The following is a 20,870-nucleotide window of genomic DNA, read 5'->3' as shown; positions in this document are numbered from 1 at the left end:
TCCATTGCTCAGAATTTTGAAGTGCTAGAGTTGGTGAAGTCTCAGGACACCTCGCTCTGTCACTGCCTTTCATAAACCACTATATTTTAATACTCCATCGTTGCCCACATCCACTTCTTTCAGTTGCCCAAGTCAATCAATCAATTAAAATTTATTTATATAGCGTTATTGTCACAAAGCTGCTTTACAAGTGTCCGAGCCCAAGCCCCCAGTGAGCAAGCCAAGGGCAACAGTGGCAAGGAAAAACTCCCTAAGAGCATGAGGAAGAAACCACCCAAGTGCATTGGAAGATCCTCCTTCCCTGAATTTTTGGATTCTTTCAGAACAATATCACGGTGTTGCATCAAAAATGAAAAACAGGATTCTCTGGCCTTCATTCTACTGCTGCCGTCTATCCACTTATGTCAAGCTTTCACTTTACATTTGACCTCATTCTATCGCAGAGTTTTTACTATTCTTTTGTTGTGGGGTTTTGAATCTTTTCAGTCTGGAAGGTAGCTGTTGTTTGGCAGGTAAAGGGGAAGAGAGCAAGTGTGGGAGTGATCGTAAGGCAGATGCCACATCAGTAATTGGTGTGCCATGTGAGCTCTGCTCAGCCTCACCGTTTGATCTGTAGACCGCATGGTAGAAGAGTGAAGTACAGGGTTTCTGTTGGGCCTTCTCCAAGCTTTTCAACAGTATAGTTCTCATTAATAACAGAAAGAGAGGGGGCCGAACTGAACACCTGAGCCACTTTTGAGACTTAACCTCAGAACTGTGGCGTGATCTCCACATTTATCATGCTGCAAAGATTACCTGTTTCTACAGCACTTTTATGCTTCCGTGTTTGTCCAGCGTTATAATCCACATGTCCAGCGTTATAATCCACATGTGCAACCTTATACTTCAGCTTCACATTTCAAATGTTATTGTTCAGATATTAATATTCCTTATTAGACAATGTCCTGTGGTTTAATTACATGATTTGTAATTCCAAATAACATATAATTAATATTCTTGATTTCTCATGATTGATATATCAGCACTCGGAGTGACATTGCTTTTGTGCTGATATTTTTTCATCGTAATTGTTCAGCCACTTTCACTGTCTAGTGCAGGGGTCTCCAACCTTTTTGAAACTGGGAGCTACTTCTTGGATACCAATTATTGCGGAGGGCTACCAGATTAGTACGCATCAATTGAACGAAAAAGTTGTTGAGCGGGGGGTGGGGGGGGGTGGCGAGGCGAACGAAAGTTGTTGAGTGGGGGGGGGTGGCGAGGCGAACGAAAGTTGGGGGGGGGGGGGGGGGGACGAAAGTTGCGAGTGCGAGATTGTGGATTTAAATTTTATAAACACTGACAATCGTGATTTTGACAGGAACTTCTCTGTCGGTGGAACACTTTCATTTGCTCCTGTATGTTGTATGCAGCCTCTTACCCTCCCATGAGTTGTGGAGTGTTGAAGAGTGTGAGCATGGATGTCCTCACGTTCTCACGGCAACATCACAGCACTTGGATGTGTTTGTTGAGTTGATAGATGTGTACAGTCCTGCAGCGACTGCAGCTTTTGAACACATTCCAAAATGTAACTGTTCCAAGAACTGAACATTCTTCTTTTTGGAAGAGTTATGGTTAATATAATCATGGTTTACAGTGAAATGTGCTTTTACACTTAGTCTGTAGTTTTACAACTGCATCTCCATTATTGTTCCTAATAAATTTGCAGTGTAAAAATAAATAAATAAATAAATAAATAAATACAATAATGGCACATGGGTTAAATGTGGTGAGAGTGAGGTGAGTGGTGAGAGGGGTTGTAGTGGTAAGTGTAAGAAGAATGGTGAAAATGGTGGCTGATGAGTGGTGACAGGAGTCAGAATGAGTGATAGTGTCAAGAGTGATTAGAGGTAAGAGTGATGCAAGTGGTAAGAGTGATGAGTGGTGACAGGAGTCAGAATGATGAGTGGTGACAGGGGTTAGAGTGATGCAAAGAGTGAGAGTGATGCGATTGGTCAGAGTGTTGCAAGTGGTTAGTTGCAAAACAGTGAGCAATTTTGTGAGCAGTCTAAGTGATGCAAACAGTGAGAGTGACCACTAAGGCAATCAGCTTCTATGTTGCAGTCAAACATCACTGAGCTGGGTTAATATTTAATGTGTGTTGGACACCGTCACAGAGTAGGATTCAAAATCATCTAGACAGAATTACTATTCTTTTGTGTGCGTGCGTGCGTGCGTGTGTGTGTGTGTGTGTGTGAGAGAGAGAGAGAGAGAGTGAGAAAGAGAGACCCACATGTGATGATGTGTCCTGTTCTCAGTGAATATTTTACTCACACAGTGTGCCCTTTGATGCCCGCTTTAATCCTCCATCACTCTTAGCAGATGGAACTCTCGGGGGAGGTGTGTATGCATGTGTGTATGCATACATGTGTGTGTAAGGAGGTTTTAATGATCTGTGTTTCTCTGTAAAGACTGCAGTCAGGTCATATCCACTAGTTTTTTATTTATTTATTTTTATTTTTTTCACCGGCCACTTTATTAGGTACACCTGTCCAAATGCTCATTAACACAAATGTCGAATCAGCTAATCACATGGCAGCAACTCAATGCATTTAGGCATGTAGACATGACCAAGACGATCTGCTACAGTTCAAACCAAGCATCAGAATGGGGAAGAACGGTGATTTAAGTGACTTTGAAAGTGGCATGGTTGTTGGTGCCAGACAGGCTGGTCTGAGTATTTCATAAACTGATCTACTGGTACATTCATGCACAACCATCTCTAGGGTTTACATAGAATTGTCAGAATAAGAGAAAATATCCAGTGAGCAGCTGTGACGGCTGCTGTGACCGCAAAAGTTCTGTGACCGCAAAAGCCTTGTTGATGCCAGAGATCAGAAGAGAATGAACAGACTTGTTCGAGCTGATAGAACTACAACAGTAACTCAAATAACAAGTCATTACAACCAAGGCGTGCAAAAGAGCATATATGAACGCACAACATGTTGAACCTTGAGGTAGAAGGGCTACAGCAGCAGAATACCACACCAGGTGTCAGCTAAGAACAGAAAACTGAGGCTACAATTTGCACAGGTTAACCAAAATTGGACAATAGAAGATTGGAAAATTGTTGCCTGGTCTGATGAGTCTTGATTTCTGCTGCGACATTCAGATGGTAGGGTCAGAATTTGGCCTCAGCAACATTAAAGTAAGGATCCTTCCTGCCTTGTATCAACGGTTCAGGCTGGCGGTGGTGGTACAATGGTGTGGGGGATATTTTCCTGGCACACTTTGGGCCCATTAGTACCAATTGAGCATTGTGCCAACACCACAGCCTACCTGAGTATTGTTGCTGACCATGTACTTCCCTTTATAACAACAGTGTACCCATCTTCTGATGGCTACTTCCATCAGGAAGTACTGAATAACATGTCATAAAGCGTGAATCATCACAGACTGGTTTCTTAAACACAACAATGAGTTCACTGTACTCAAATGACCTCCACAGTCACCAGATATCAGTCCAATAGAGCACAAGAGCACCTTTGGGATGTGGTGGAATGGGAGATTCGCATCATGGATGTGCAGCAGACAAATCTCCAGCAACTGCATGATGCCATCATGTCAAAATGGACCAGACTCTCTGAGGAATGTTTCCAGTGTCTTGTTGAATCTATGCCACGAAGGATTAGGGCAGTTATGAAGGCAAAAGGTAGTCCAACCCAGTACTAGCAAGGTGTACCTAATAAAGTGGCCAGTGAGTGTTCATAATGGCATATATGTATATATTTTCATGGACAAAATTGCTTGTCGTTGTAATTACCACACAGCTTATTTTGAAACCAGACAACCTTGCTGTGAGGCAACAGTGCTAACCACCACACCACCATGCTGGCCCTTCTTAGTAATTTCTTAGTCTTTCTTAAAGTCCCTCCTCCAACCTAAAGCTTCAAATTCCCCTATAACTATTAGACAGCCTTGTCTCTATTTAGTCTATTTTTTCAGTATTTTTACAAGTTCTTGTTTTCATTCTTTTGGATGTCTCCACCATTTGGGAACTATTACTGCTCCTGTTTTCTGCACCTTGTCTACCATCACAATGTCTGGTTGGTTTGTCACTATATGTCTGGATAAAGAAGCCCACAGGATCTTAGCTGTGTTCTCCACCATGGTCTGTGTTTCCTCCTATTCCGGGTCTTCAGCTCATAAGGCTTGTGTATATTCCTGTATATGATCCCTGCCCCTTTATGTTTCTCAGTGTATGCTTTCCCTGCCATTATTTTGTGTTGTGCTTCTAGGTACTGGCTTGTCGCAGAGGCTTCTGTGTCTGCATCTTGGGTCTTCTCTTGCTTCAGCTGACCTCGGGCTTAGTGCTTTATCTTTGGCTGTCATGATTAGTGACTGTGCTGTCCATTGGTCCTCTTATTCCCAGCCATTGGTAGGACTTGCATCAGCTACCTTTACCTTCTGTTGGTGGTACGATCCATGTAGTAGCTTATGGCACCTAGTCGTTTTCCTTAGTGACCACATTTGACAACTGAGTCAGTCCCTCGTCAGCTCTCTCTTTGGACATCCTATTGCTTGGCATGCAGCTGTTCTTGAATGTTTTGTGTTTTGTGGTCAGTTTTCCTCCTCCTGCATGGCATCTTGACATCTGCAGTTTCTACTTATTCTCTTGGCCAGCGCATTGTGCCTGCTGTGTATCTGATGACTGCCAGCACTTACATATTTATGGCTTTGATATTATTGTTCCCATTCTGGGGGCTCTTGAGGGCCTGCTGTACAGTATGAAGGTGCTTGGACGTTGCTGTCCATCTCATTTTGCCTTATGATTCACATGTGGTTAGTATTGGTATCACAGGTATTTGTGGCAGTCGCCTATGCCTGTTATACATCCTTGTTGATGTTCAATTCCTACTTTGCCCTTTTTGTTCTTATTAGACCACACTTTAGATCAGCACACTCAAACAGATTGAAATTGCTGTGTCTTTACTGTAGATCCTGTTTTTTTTGTTTGTTTGTTTGTTGTGACCATTAATGAGGATGCTTATAAATTTTGCTCAACAACAGATGGACTATAAATGATCCAATAAAGTGACTGGTGAGCATAAATACACACACACACACACACACACACACACACACATATAAATAAGTCTCACCGCCTACAATTGTTTCACATAATGATCTGTAACATCCTTTAAAAAATAGTTTCTATCGGTTGTGTTTAAAAGGTGGCCAATGTCAGCCAATGTTTGGATGGCCAGACTGATATATGCTCTGAAGATCTCCCTGTTTCATCACCAATTTTGTTTAACTGTGACAGAAAATAATTTTGCATTTTTACTGTCTGCTTTAACTTGAAGGCATGGTACCCTGTCAGATTCCAGCGACATCGCTGTGAAATGACTTGACAGTACAGCTCATAGCATACAAAGAACTCATAGCATGCAAAGGAGTCAAAGCACCTGTTGCTGAGTCAGCAATACAAACTTTCAGCAGACACCTGTGGTACCTCAGTCAGATTGTGGTAGGGCTTTTTTTGACAGTGAAGTTCCAACTGCAGAAAGGGTTGAGATGGTACTGGCTCTGCAGAAGGAAGGCAGTGATGACTGCTCATTGGTCAACTTGCATGTAGCTTGTTGCAGAAATGTTGTGTGTATATATATATATATATATATATATATATATATATATATATATATATATATATATATATATATATATATGAGTAAATGTTTGCATTATGCATGTGGTTTTCACAATCATAATCAACTTGAGATCAGTTTGTGGCTGTACAGTGGTGAATGCCCAGTTTTGCTTACAGTATTGGAAAGTGGGCAGCAGTAGCCTCCATGCTGGATGAGGGCTGCAGGAGTGGGTTTGTGCCTTCCCCCTGTGAAGGTGCACAGACACGCCCTAACTTAACAACCTCTCTTCACCCCACTGCCCGCACAAGGCCTTCGCTACTCACAGTGCAGCCCGGGAGTGCTAGAGTCATCCCACTCTGACAAAGATGAACTGCCCTATTACCCTCACTGCCCCTCTCAGAGACGAACTGCCCCATTACCCCCCACTCTCTTCTCTAGCAGGAGCCATGGCCTTGCCCCACAGTCTGTTTATCAGGGTCGTGCTGTGGCTGTCATTCCGGCAGCGGCGGCTATGGGGTGTTAATAAAGTAGGGAAGAGCGTTTAGGAGTGAGGGGGAGTGTGTGGATATATATACACAGTGCTGGCCATCAGGCAGACATGTCCCCTAGGGCCAAATAAAAGTCCTATTAACATCCTCCCCCTCATTGGCTCTGACAGCTTGATCAATTAGGCCCCTCTTTAGGTGACCCTGCCAGTGCTGTGACAGCAAGGTGAGGGAGCCAAATGAATGGAGTAGACAGAGTTGTGCACCTCCCGGGATTTTCATCCGAGCTGCTTCTTCCCTCTCTCACTCTCATTCCCTCTCTTCCTCTTCCACTCCATCTCTCATTCTCTCTCCCTCTCTCATTCTCTCTCTCCTTCTTTCTCCTTTACCCCCTCCTGCCCAAGCTGTCCTACAGAGGGCAGGTGTACAGCGTCCCAGATATCTATCACTCTAAGGTTTCAAGGAAAAGTCGGAGCCTGTCATGCTGCTCTTTGCATGACTAAAAGGTATTTTCAGATCTGGAGATTCATATGTTATGGAACTTGCCATTGGAATCCCTGATATTCAATATCTCCTCTCTAAAAAATGTTCTTGTTCTGTTCGAGCTTTTCTCTGCTGTAATGTGCTGTGCCATTACAAAACTCTCATATCACACAATCTAAATATTTATGTATGTTTATAATCCATACATTTGACTCCACCACTCACAATTCACAAAACAATTCACTTTTCCTGTGCTACAGCAAACTGATTATATATAAAGGTTGTTTGGTAATTGCAGTGTCAGATCAGTACAGCTGAACTATGCATGGGAGAGTGTGCAGTAGTTTTTTTTTTTTTTTGGGGGGTAAAGCTCCTGTGTGCTGGAGCAATATGAAGTATGGAGTATGAATGAGTGAAGAGAACTGTGCACTCTCTGCCTGACTCCCTGTGTTCAGCTCTGCTGGGAACAGTAGAAGGTCTGTGCATTGTGAAGTGATGAGTGTAAGGTCTCTATGCCTGACAGCTGGAGCTAATGGCCCCCACCCCCAAACCACTCAGCACCACCTCCACCATCTCACCCCATCCACCTTGTAGTGCACTGTTGGCTTCACTCAGATTTTATCAAAAAAATTGGCTGGGTATTACAAAAGTGAACTGTTTACAAGATGGCACGAATGGTTCTTAGTGGAGTTCCTCTTTGAAGAGTAAGCAGGTCACGTCCGCTTTGGCGGCTCCTCATGGGGACAGGTAAGGAATCCCATACCATCTTAGGGTAGGTTTACAGAGTCGACATATTTCTACAGTATCATTTAAACTAGTATGACTAAGACATTTGTATAGCTTGTGTAAAATGCAATTTCCAAATCAAAAATTAACTTCCAGATTTTTACAAATAAAACATGACCAGGTTAAAATGGTGTGAAATATTGATTCAGAAATGGCACTTTAATTGCTGAATTAATTGCTGTGCTGAGTTAATGTGATTCCCCTTTAGTGTGTTAACTGATCATGTCATATCCTCGGTGTTCGACTCACTGGCCTCTTCCTCCCTAATGATGAAGCTTCCCTACATCATTATAGAAATGCAAGAGGAGAGGTAGTGTACAGAGGGATGCTGGGATACTAAGGGAAATGTGCAAAAGGGATAATTGAATATTGACATTCTGCACACAAGCCTAAATATGTTTCGGTGAAACTTACAACCGCAAGGCACATTTCTAAGCTTACTGCTGCCATACTGCATCCTTCTCTGTACTTTACCAGCTTCTAACAACTAGTTGTATTAGAACATGTTGGTGGATTTGATTTTTTAAGATATATTACTCTATTATATTATATACTCTATTATATATTATATTTGTTATGTACTTCTGCTTTTAGCCTAACAGAGTGTATAGTGTCCTCCTGAAACAGGGTTTGACTGTTATATAGGTAATGCTATTCAGCATGCAGTGGCTTGAGAGGTCGGTAGTCTAAAGGAAACCGGCTTTCATATCGGCTCTGCTTCACTCAGATTTTCTTTAAAACACAGACCAGCTTCTGTCTCCCTGCATCTCTGATCCATCTCTGCTCAGCTCAGATCTGTTTCCATGAGTCTCTGTGACATTGTCCAGATGGCAGTACAGCTATCTAATCTGGCTGGCTGGGTCAGTCAGTTTGCGTTCCCTCTTAACTTGCCCCCTCGTATGGAGCTAAATCTGTTGCAAAACTTGAGAGCGTGAAGGACCTGATTTGAGACCTTGTAAAACAAAATCTGTACGTGTATTTTTAATTTGAGAACTTGTAAACTAAAAGTTGCACTTGTATTTTTGATGTGAGAACTTGTAGAATATCTGAGCATGAATGTTCACTGGCAGGAAATCTACACGAATTCAGCACAACTTCAAATCTGCCCGCCTCGACTTTTGCAACACATATCTTGGTGTACGTGTTGCACTTGTATTGGGAAGTGGGCGATGGGGGATGGGACAGAAACCGTGACTATTTTTTGCTGCAAACACAAAAGAATTGGAGGCAGAACAATTACAGATAATTCCTTCTATGATGGCACAAACACCGGTATGTTTTTTAAACTGCATTATTTTTCTAATGATACAAGTGTGTATATATAGTTTATTATTCAGAGTTGATTTCATAGTTTGAAATTAATAGTTAATATGTATGGTTAAAATGTAAGGTGATGCAATATGTTATATCTGTTATATAATTCCCGTAGCACTGTACTGCAGTCTGGTTGATTTAGTTCTGATGGGCTGACTTCCCAGGGGGGACTAATTAAGGGACACCTTGGGAGCTGGACCTGCTGCTCGCACGAGAGAGGAAGAAGAATCGTGTGTAGTGGCTACTACCAGTTATCCTGTCCTGAGCTGTTTGGCTGAAAATAAAGAGAATTTTACTTTACTTCTAACCTGACTATCTTTCTTCCCACCCCTCGACCTGGAATAGAAAAGAGACCTGGAATAATAGTGACAATCAAATTATAGGGTTACACAAGCATGGCAAATGGTATTAGACAGCAATACTAGAATATAATAGATAAAGGCACTTGATGGAAACTTGAATCTAATGTCATTGTGATGTTTCTTAGCTTAGAAAAATGATAATTATTAGAAAAATACTTGTCACTAGCTAGTTTGTGCCATCATAGAAGGAATTATCCGTAATTGTTCTGCCTCCAATTCTTTTCTTTTTGCAGCAAAAAATAAGCTGAGTCACGATTTTTGTCCCATCCCCCACTGCCCCACCCTCTTCCCCGTACAAGTGCACAAATCTGTTTTGCGTACACCAAGATATGTGTTGCAAAAGTCGAGGCAGGAAGATTTGAAGTTTGTGTACATTTCCTGCCAGTGATTTTTTTACATTCAAGCTCAGTTTTATTCTACTCCTCACATCAAAACTACAAGTGCATCTTTTAGTTTACAGGTTCTCGCATCAAAAATACAAGTGCAACTTTTAGATTACAAGTTCTCAAATAAAAAATAAGACGTACGGATTTTGTTTTACAAGTTCTCAAATCAGGCCCTTCATTTTGCAACAGATTTATCTCCATACCCTCGCACATGCATTGCACACACATACACAAACACCATGCATTACTGCAGTATAGGATAATAAGGCCCTATGTGCACAGGGGTGTAGAGGAAACAAGCCTTCCTTTATATGACAGGGATGTCATTAATCTTTATGGAGGTTAACAAATGTGCTTGCGAGAAAGGTATATTTCATACATGGGCACCAACAATGGCACTATTGTGCAGACCTGCTCTCCCAGCATGCTCTGCTGCAGTCGTCCTCTACAGCACTTCACTCCTTTCCAGTAGCCTATATCTTGAGAAATTCATGAGAAAATGAAAAAAATTTCTTTGAGCAACATCCTATGGATGATTTAAAACGTGGTTATTGCCTTCATGTTGTGCCTTTCATCTTTTACTTTTAAACAATTTTGGGGCGTCTGAGACCTGTTTTGTGAAATATCTGAGAAATTTTGAAAAACTGTCAGAAATTATTGCAAAAGATCTAAAATTGTGACACACCAGCTCTGCTGCACACAGCTCTGTTCAGAGGCTATTTTGAATTTTGAATGTTCAGAGTGTCTGTCTTCCTTCTGTAATTTAGCAAGTCCTAATCTGTTTAATTCTCCTATTTTAAGTGCTCACAAAATGTATCTATCTAGGTTTTTGTTTTACTTATTCTCTCACTTTTTTCACCACCTTCCACATTGAATGGAAGCTGGGTGGGGGTGAGTGGGGATGGGTGGGGTTCGTTTTCTTTGTGTTGGAGATTTACCTTCTCCCACTGCCTGCTCCATACTTACTGGTTGGTATTGTTGCCGTAGCGATCCCTTACTGAAACGAGCCTTATTGATGTTTCCCCAAGAACCCCCCCCACCACCACCACCATACCCCCACTGTCAATTTCAGCATGAAAACATCATAGATAAGTGACTCAAAAATAGACCCTACAACACCATGTTCTGTGAGCTGCCTGCTTCTCTCTCTCACCTCTTCTCTCCTATCTCTTGCTGTAATTTAACTTTTCTGTGAATAGCTTCACTATACATTTTTTTTGTAATCTATTGTATATTTTAACAGGTAACAAGATGTCCTGTGCATTGACCATTGAATCTTCCCCATTCACTGCATTACTTTGTATTTAAGGTGTTTGGCTTGGTGAAGTAAGTGTGTGTGTGTGTGTGTGTGTGTGTGTGTGTGTGTGTGTGTGTGTGTGTGTGTGTGTGTGTGTGTTTAATTTGAGTGTGTGTTGGGGGAGAGTGCTTATATGTCTAGCAATTGCATATGGGATGCTAACCTGTAAAATCTGGTGCCTTTTCTCAGACATAGTAGCTACTGTAGGAAAGAGGAGGGGAAAAGATGATGTTGTTTACAGGTCAGGATAACATTTCCACATCTGTCTGTTCTAGTTTTATAGTTTGTTTTTTTGTCTGTGTGTGTGGGTGGGCGTTTCTTCCCCTCAGGACCCCGTGGTTTAATGGCTGGGGTTTTAACCTACCCCGGGGCCAGTCCCTGCTCGATAAGTGGAACTTGATCCCAGAGGGCGTTGATATTCTCATGACCCATGGACCTCCTCTTGGTGGGTGCAATTAACTAATCCTAATGGGCTTTTTCACAATTATTCATATATTCAACAATACATTAATGTGTTTCTGGAAAGGTCAGGGTATGTGTCACTTAAGCCTGTTTGTGATTTATACTGTGTTAGCATTCCATCAGTGTCTGTTAAAATATCTATTTTTTTTTTTTTTTTACTTTTACATATTTGTAGGGCACATCTTCAGGTCTCATTTTTTTTTTAGATAGGGCATCGGACCATAGTGCTTGACCATCAGAGAGAAGATGCTTAGTAAAGCTTTGTTGATCTAAAAAGGCTCTATTAAATCTTAATGATGTTTACCATATATTTGGCTGCAGGCATTTGTGTCCTGGCTCTGGATTAGTCCTATGTGTATGGTCTTCTACTGCTGTGCATATGCATGTTTGTGCATGTTTGTGTTTATGTATATGGATGTGTGTGTGTTGTATCTGTGTACCTGTGTGTGCGCGTGTGTGTGTGTGCAGGCTTTCGTGACTGGGTGCCTAAGGAGCTGCAGCGCGTTGGCTGTGTGGAGCTGTTGAACACAGTGCAGCGGCGGGTGCGGCCAAAATTGCACGCCTTCGGGGGAATACATGAGGGTGAGGATAAAAGAGGTCACGCGCACATAGACGCACACACATAAATGCACACCTTGCCACCTGTAAATTGCTGCAAAGGGTTTGCAGTAACATAGAGATGGTCCTGACCTGAAAGAGAATCTTTTTTTTTCTGTTTTTTAGATTTTGGTGATTGCACCAACCTAAACAATGACATCACCAATGGCTACATCTGTATTACACACCACTCCACACATCCAGCCATCATTAGTATGGTTCTGTTACACCCTGAAACCATTAGATCCATTAGATCCACTTCATTAAGATGAAGATGGCAAAAAAGGAAGAGTGACATTCACATTTACATTCACCCCAGACATGCCGAGGACCTATGCCAAAGAACAACACTGAACTTTTACTATAATGTTTTCTATGTTTACTATAAAGCCTACATGCCTCAACTGTAGAACTGCAAGCACTGCATGTTGTATGCAGGATGAGCCAAATCAGTGATGATCTGGAGCAACTGACTGAGGCACTTTAAAGTATACACCAGCGCCGGACCATACTGAAATAAATGAAGATTATTTTAAGTACTGAAACATGTGAAGAAAGTACTCTGACTAGTACACCACTCTTTCATTTTTAGATAGTTTAGGATGTTCAGGATAAACTGCATTACTGTAGGCTATAGCCTTATTTGGACTGGATTACAATTGCATGGGATTCTGGGGTAATTTCTACTTTTCCAGGGGCTCCGCCATGATTTTACTTTCATGTAGATCACATTGGTGTTTTTCTCCCTCCTCCCCTGAAAAAGTTACAGTCTGAATCACTTAGTGTTTTTCACCCAAGTTGACTCTTGTCTGTTAATTTCAGTCTCACCTGGATCTAAATGAATAATTTTCTAGGCAAATATTACCTGATACAAAAAAGTAACTATGATCAATGAGATAAATTAGATAGCGCAAGCTTAATAAAGGGATGATTATAAACGCAGCCACAGGCATAGATCACCACTTACTAGTTGAATCACTGTGAGTTCATTAAAGCTCTAGGTTTGTAGAACTAGAAACTTGCTTGCTTGACCAGTAGTAATTTTAATGCTATCTTGCATTACTTCTGGTCTAACTTGGGCAGTAGACCTAAGGCCTAATACTTTCAAGCAAATAGTTAAACCTTTTATGCTTTGTACCTTTGTACCTTTCATAGCAAGTCTGTGTTATTATATTTCATTCTGATTATAACCACTAGACCTCTACCAGGGCTACAGGTTGAAAATGGTTGGGCTTAGATTGGGCGGATTGAGAGAGGAGAGATGGAAAACATTCCAGTTTGCCCTGAGGAGTGATCCCTGTACTTGGTCTTGCCCTGAAGAGTGATCTCTGTACCTGGTCTTGCCCTGAGGAGTGAGCTCTTTACCTGGTCTTGCCCTGAGGAGTGATCTCTGTAACTGGTCTTTGTTTGTAGGCTTGCTGTTATTGGCCATTTCATTTGTCCTTCAAATTTTCCTTGCAGATTTTGTTGTTTCAAATGAAATTTGTAAAAAAATAAATAAAAAATGTTTTGTATCTGCAACAAAGTTTAAAAATGTCCTCCTACAGCAGATGGCCCAGCAGGATCTCTTGTGTTCTCTGCCTGCATCACTTTGCACTGTTTTCAGTCATTTTCTGCAGGCCTTGCAGATGGTTGCAGAGGCACAGGCCTAAGGAAATTTCTCGGAGTAACACAAAATTGTGCTCTCTAGAGTGTGTATTGTGTTAATGGTGTCTCATTCTCTTTCCCCATAGGCTATGGCATTATGACAGACGGGTACAGTACATTCATCAATGCTTCTACCTGCACTGTCAGCTTTCAGCCAACTAACCCCCCTATCGTGTTTGACCTCCCAAATCCCTCCAGCTCTTGAGAAGCTTGAAAACATCTCATTGCCCTCCTTTTCCCCTTAATATTACTTTCAAAAAATTATGTTAAGTGTTTATTTGTAAACTGTTCAGTGGAACTTGAACTTAGCGGGTGGGAAGGTTTGGGTGGGGCAACCTATTAAAAAAAAAGATGACATCTGTAAGATAACATTTGTGAATTTGTAAAAACTTTTTTGCCATTCTGATAATGCATTGATATTGGATGCCATTGTTCCTTTTTTTTTATTATATTCAGGACAATTAAGCTTTCTTTTGGCTGACAGGGAAACTGCCTTAAACTAGCTTTAATCTCCCCAGCTAGAACCCCTCCCTTCTGCTAGCAAAGAGAAAGCCTCGTATTTATTATGTGTCGATTTGAAATGGAATTTCTTTTGCATTCTGAGAACACTTTTTACTTTTGTACAAGAGCAAGGAAGACTCTGATTAAACTTTACTCAGAAAGCTCTAGAGCCCTTCGGCCTGAATATAAATCAGTAAATGTCTTAAAGTAAGAATATAGCTATATGTATGTGTGTATGCTGTAAAATCTCTAAAGGTTTGTTCTAAACATCTTATCAAAAGAGAAGATCACTTTGCTTGGAAAGGATGACGTGCAGAATGCACACTTGTTAGTTTCTAATGTTTTTTTATGTACTTTGAATGAGTCCCACCTCATGGCAAATGGGCCATACAACATGTAAAAATCAGTGTCCTAATTAAAAGGTATATTTTAATGTACAATCTAAAATGTTTTGTTTTCCTTATTTGCCTAAATAAGGTTTAGTTGTCCTTTAATGTATTATGGATTATGATAGTTTAGTTTTTATATTTGTTTTGTTTTGGGCTTTGGGGGGTTAGTGTGTTTTGTTTTTGTTTTGCTTTTTTTGGGGGGGGGGGGGGGGGGGGTGTTGTTTTGTATTTTGTTTGGGGGTTTTGTTTTTGTTGTTGTTTTGCACTGTGTGTAAATGCAATTTTGCTAGCACAAAAAATGTTGCCAATAGTTGTTTCAGCTCTGTCACTGTAAATTTCCCTTGGCCTGTTTATGGTCCTAAGTCTTGCTCCTGGAAAGGGATACTCTTCTGTTTTTCTCCCCTTTCATTGTGATATATTTAGCTGCCTTTATATGCAAATAAAATTGCAAAGTTTTTACTTAATATATTTAATGTATGTTATGATTTCTTTGGTTGATTTTGCTTTTGGTTTACGTAGGTAGTATTTGAATTGTATTATCTGGAGTGTAATGCCTAATGAGTGAATGCCATAATCCATAAATTTGCCCTAGGGTCTTTATTGAAGCACACTTCTTTAATTACTCCTCCATGTAGCTGAAGTTTGGACAGTGCACAAGGGTCTTTTTTAACACTATCCACTAACGTAGCCTTTGTCTCATGGTTGGAGTAATTCACACAGTCGGACTCACGTACAGTGCAGGAATCTTCTCGAATGCAGGAATCCTCTGAAGAGATTTACTCTGCACATGAAAAAGCGGCTCATGTGTAGAGTCACCCAGCTTCGGTTATCTCTTTGTAATCCAATTTGTATTCATGGAGAGCAGGAAACACAGATAAATATACATCAGTTAAGGATGAGAGGAAGGAAGCCAGCCAGCTCAGGGCTCCCAGAGAAAACCAGGCATCATTTCTACTCTAAAGCTAATGCCAATCCCTCCGAGGCCAAAAATGGAGACTGGTGAGAATTTACTCCCCCTCCACCGCATACACAAATACATTGTCTCTCTACCTGCAGGCTCTTCCAACAGGCTCGTATCAAAGGCACCAAACCTGTTAACACTTCCCCTAAACCAGACCATAAAATGTTGCCCTAAACTAGCTTATTAGTATAATCCATGCTAATCACATTAACCTAACCCTGTGAATCATGTCTGACACTCACGGCTGGTTTAGCTCTCAGGACTGAGTCAGGGGGCATTTGAAAATATCTTTGATCTGATCTTTGAATCTGTCACCAAAATAGACCCCATGGGATTATCTAAAACACCAGTTAATTTCACAAGTCTGTGTCTCTATACTATACAGATGGGTGTACCAGCATCAACCATAAACAAGGGTTTTTGAAGTATTTAAGGGGGAAACCAGTATAATAAATATCTTGTGTTCTCATGGATTTGCACAAAACACACATGCTCAGACTCATCATTATTCTTGTTCAAAGCAGTTTCCTGTCTACATATAACCCTCTAGCAACCACACACATGCATACATTAACAGTTTCTCTATCCTTTAGTGAAAAGACAGCAGAGATGCTGCCACAGAGATGTAGCTGGTCTGTGGACTTGTCTATCAGGAGCAGTAGCACAGGCCTTCAGACATGAAAGCTGACACACACACACACACACACACAGAGCACAGCATAGTGACACCACGAAAAAATTAGGAATTCATGTATTCATCAGCAGCAGTGCCAAGTCTCTTAATGTCAACCCCCACCCCCAACCTTACACACGCACATGCTCACATCTCTCCCTTCCTCCTCTCCCTCCCAATGTGTGTGTGTGTGTGTGTGTGTGTGTGCTGTGCATGTGTAAGTGGAGTGGGAGTGTTGGATTGGGAGAGTATATTAATTACCCTGTCCTCCAGCAGGGGGTCTGGCAGTAATAGGTGTTGCTGACAGCAGGGACTATTAGCCTACCATGCCCCGACAGCTGCTATCGATATTGGAAATTTGTCAACTTAGCCTTCGTGCCACCATGATGGATGGGGTGTAACTCTCTTGAAGGCTAATGCCCTCTGTCGTTATGAGAGAAAGTGTGTGTGTCTGTATTTTGATAAATCATAAATATAACATCTGATCTTTTATACCTTTTATACTAGTTTATAAAATGTCCCTTTCTAAAATATCAAGTTATTTAGTTGGTCCACTGTATGCAACTGTACATAGGCATATGTGGTTAAAAATCTTTATGGTCATATAGTGAACACACATATGCCTTGCCCATTATTTGTTTTAAATATCTAACACAAATAAATATCTATGCCAGAGGATATATATGTAATATGTAATTGTAATATGTAATGAGTTGGGAAGTGAGGATGTGTGTTTATTATGATAAAAGATCTAGGTATACATAGATGTAAGAGAGGTGTGTGTGTGTGTGTGTGTGTGTGTGAGAGAGAGAGAGAGAGAGGGAGAGAGAGAGAGAAAGAGAGATCCTGCTCCACAAAGCTTTTCCTGGTGCCAGCAGCCCAGTATGGAGTGTTTACATTGTCCTAATTGAGGCCAGCTGGGCTGATACTGTAGTCTGTTGTTGATTTTACCCCCAAACTAATGAACCAAAAGCAGCACCGGAAAGAACATGTTTCTGTTCCTTTCCATGTTCTCATTTCACACGTTATTTGTTAGCACATATTTATTAGCAATAATTTTATAATTTTATTGTTTCTGTTAAGATTATGAGATTAGTCACATTCAGATGAGTAGAAATAAACAAAAATGTGTTGGAAGCTTAAACTTAAAACATAAATATGCAATTATGGATTTATAATGCAGAAATAAAGCTAGTCTTCATTTTCTAGACTGGCTATCCTACTATGCATACATGTGGAATGTGGAAGAGCAGCAAAAAGGCACTAGACCATGAAAAGGACTCATGCAGCAACATAATGTCACAGTAAATTGTGGGATAATAGATTCTGGAATACTTCATAGTCCAAGTCCCATTTTGCATTATCTTTGCTGTGAGTGCTCCTAATTTTACTGTAGTGTCTCTAGTCCAACACACTATACTGCTCACAGCATAATCAAGATGGGTTCTAAACCTCAGTTGAAAGATATTTCTGTTTAATGTCAGACACAACCTTAATGTGGACATAACCTTACTGACTGCGATAGAAAACATGCCACTGTAGGTTAATGGGTTTAGGATTATGTATGCAGTCCTTGTGTCATTTATTTAACCATTCATAGTTTACTTTGATCCTGTAAACCTACTCCCTCCTTTATATGCTGACTGGACAGATTGCAGTGTTCCAGTACAGACATACCCTGGTTCAGAGCTCTGGGGCTACTCACTGCTTCTGCAGGCCTGATGTGGGAACCTGCTGGTGACACACAGCAAGATCACTCATATATCAGAAGAGATGCCACTGAATTCATACACACTTTGTTTCCAAACTCAGCTTTCCTTGGTCATGTTGTACTTATTGTACTGCTTCACTCTACCATCCACTGTCTCTTGGTCTCTCTGCTTCCCCATTCTTAGTATTTCTTCTCTGTCTGCTTCTCCTCCAGAGTGACCACCTGCCTTCACAACAAAGTGATGATTGCACTGGTAGTTTCAGTGAAATCTACTGGATAATATTTCACTCATAAACATGTGAAACAAACTGGTTTGAGATGGATAAAATGTATATGTTGGTGGTGTGTTGAAAGTAGCACCCACATAGCTTTTCCAATTTCCCTAATTAACCTGTTTTCCACTTCTCATTATTTCTTATCACAAATAACCCAAGTTACTGTAAACTTTTGATGTCTTGTGATGATTGGTGATTGTTAACTGAATGAAGCTAAATTAAGAGGGACTGCAATCAGATGTATTTGATGACTTCTGTGGTTCATATTTAAATTTGGCTGCAATCCCATTCAACCAGTATTCGTTTTTTTAACAGACCACAATAGTGCAATCTCTTTGCATTAGAAATTGATTAAGAACCAATGTGTTAAAATTAATTTGTGACAAAGATGACAAGATAATTAGGAGTTGCCAATGAAAGGGTGCAATCTAATTTGAATTTGTATAGCTTGGGTGATGAGGTAATATGTGTGTTACGATTCCCGAGGGGCAGGCAAATGCAGGTTTGAATAAATTTAATAAGGAAAACACGACAGAACAACTAAGCACAGATAAAAACACTAGAAAACTAATAACAAAGGGGATAACAACTTAAACGGGTACAATAAACCTAAACAAGCAAACACGTTAGCATTAATGCACATGCACACACGGAACAATGAAACTACAAAATTAAGAGTATAGAAACTAACAGGGAGGACGAGGAACAAACACAGTGAGGGAAACTGACACGATAACGAGTAAACGGAAAACTGAATGAACGTGGAGAGGAAACATAGACAAAACAGAACATTAAGCAAACTAAAATGAGACAACAACGGACAAAGCTAACAGTAACAGAAACCGGGAATATATATACATAAAATGCACAGGCTATGAACAAGGTACGAGGAGACAGACTTACAGGGAATGTACAGGGAATTGACCGACACCGGTAGACAGGCCAGAAGGAACTAAATGCACAGAAACAGGGAAGTGAAATGAAACACAGGTAGGAACACTGAGGACAGGGACATGAAAGACAGAAAGGAACTATGGAAACCAGGAAACAATGTGGGGCTGGGGCAGACGACAGGACTGGGGTGGAGGGCGGAGCTAGATACAACAGTACCCACAACTGACATGAGGGGTGTCTGGACAGGGGCTAACATGGCAGGGCAGGAGAAATTAGAGACGGAAGGCATAACAGAGGGGAACGACACAGAGGCGGGCAAGGAGACAGGTGAGGACACAACATCACAGGACGGGACAAGGGACACTGTGGAAGAGTAGGACGGACGATTCGGGGGTCGCAGGAACGGGGGGCTCTGGACCGGGGTCAGGTGAAAACATGGGGAATGGACAGGATGGGTCAGGACCGGGAGCTGACACAGGAGTGGGGCCAGGGATGGGAGACAAGGCCAACACTGAGGTGACTATATGCTGGATGACAGACACAGGTAAAGGAACAAAATGGGTCACAATCTTGGGGATGGAGACAGGAACAGAAATCACAATACCGGCGGCAGACACAGGCACAGATATGGACAGATGTACACACTGGGACTGGGACTAACAACGATGATCAGGTATGGAACACGGCAACAAGGGGAACCTGGGCAAAGAAAGGGGACCTACATATGGAAAACTATGTACATTGTCAGTTCTAGGCAGTGACTGTATATATCAGGGGTACTCGATTAGAAGTGAAGACGGGCCACATTTTATTTTTTCAATCACTGAAGGGGCCGGTTAAGGGGGGGGTGGGGGGGTGGGGGTGGTGTCGAACGTAAATTGTTGACGGGGGGGGTGGCATTTGGGCATCTGCTACCTGTTTGTTGTTGCCATAAAGGCAATCCCCGGCATCGTCTTGAGATCGCGGTGCGCGATTTCAAAATAAGAGCAGATAGCGCGATTGAAAAAAAAGATTCCTAAAAAAAAACACTTTTCAAAACAGCCAGATATAGATAGGGCCGCTATTTGAGTATGGGGGGTATATATAATGGACGGTACGTCACCGTTGACTCCCATTGTGAACTTTTGAAGCCACCAAGATGGCCGCACGGACACCGCCATCTTGGATGCGCTTGCGCAGTAGATGAAAATTGGAGCCAGAGCATGCGCATTAGAACCGGTAGACAGGACAGTATCTACACCAGAGACCGTATCTCCGCCCCGACATTCGTTAGGATACGCCCACCAGTATAGACACTTTTGACATTTTACAAAATAAACAAAGGTAAAAGGTTTTAATACTGCTGTCGAGAGTTTTATTAACTGTAATCCAGTATTAACTGTCAATCACCTTATCGCCACACCCCTTTAAATAACACTTAATAACTTCTATAAAATCTGTTTATCATAGAGAAAAACACTGGGAGAGATACTAACACAATGGGGTCTTATAGAATTGACAAAATATAATTGCTCAAAAAACTTATTTTATGCCCGGTTCACACTACACGATTTTAGGCTGGTTTTTCAGTTGCCGACTGATCGCCGACAGAAACTGTGGTCGGAGGCAAATCGGCGATCACTCGTCGCTCGCTCAGTCGTGTAGTGTGAACTGCTGAAAGACGCTCACCGAGCAGTCGCCGACTCGTCGCAGACGACTGGCAGATATCTAGCATGTTTAATATCTAGCCCAGTCGGCGACTGAGAGTCGGCAGCAGTGTCTAGCTACAGCCAATTGGAACACGGAGAGAGAACCGCGGCACCGCTGAAGATATCTCTGAAGAATGTAAAAAACTTTCAAGAATACTTTCAAAACAGTAACCCAGCAAACACACAAAATCCTCACCTTTCTTACAACTTTACTACAACACTGTGTTTAAGTTATTGTGACAGCACTGGAGAAATAGTGCGATTGATTATATTTATGTTCACTTGGGACTATGGAGTGTTTAAACGGTAAAAAAAATAATAACGAAAATGTG

The 20,870-nt window shown here is 41.4% G+C and overlaps 1 protein-coding gene across 5 annotated transcripts in view; it reads left to right on the top strand.

Moving 5' to 3' along the window:
- The window catches only part of mpped2a (metallophosphoesterase domain containing 2a), a 54,342-nt gene extending 39,814 nt beyond the window's left edge, over positions 1–14,528 (top strand). For 4 of the 5 annotated variants that reach the window (XM_077023151.1, XM_077023155.1, XM_077023153.1 and 1 more), the window contains 3 exons: positions 11,070–11,185; positions 11,671–11,784; positions 13,533–14,527. In XM_077023151.1, coding sequence (XP_076879266.1) covers positions 11,070–11,185; positions 11,671–11,784; positions 13,533–13,651 — 349 coding nt within the window. In that variant the 3' untranslated portion in view covers positions 13,652–14,527. Of the gene's footprint in view, positions 1–11,069; positions 11,186–11,670; positions 11,785–13,532 lie in introns of all 5 variants that reach the window. The other variant, XM_077023156.1, reaches the window with a different exon arrangement.
- Positions 14,529–20,870: the final 6,342 nt, after the last annotated feature.

This window comes from Brachyhypopomus gauderio, chromosome 12, assembly GCF_052324685.1.
Source record: "Brachyhypopomus gauderio isolate BG-103 chromosome 12, BGAUD_0.2, whole genome shotgun sequence".
In the NCBI taxonomy this organism is placed as follows: domain Eukaryota; kingdom Metazoa; phylum Chordata; class Actinopteri; order Gymnotiformes; family Hypopomidae; genus Brachyhypopomus; species Brachyhypopomus gauderio.
The sequence above is the reverse complement of the archived record's forward strand: the minus strand, read 5'-3'. Positions and strand labels throughout refer to the sequence as shown.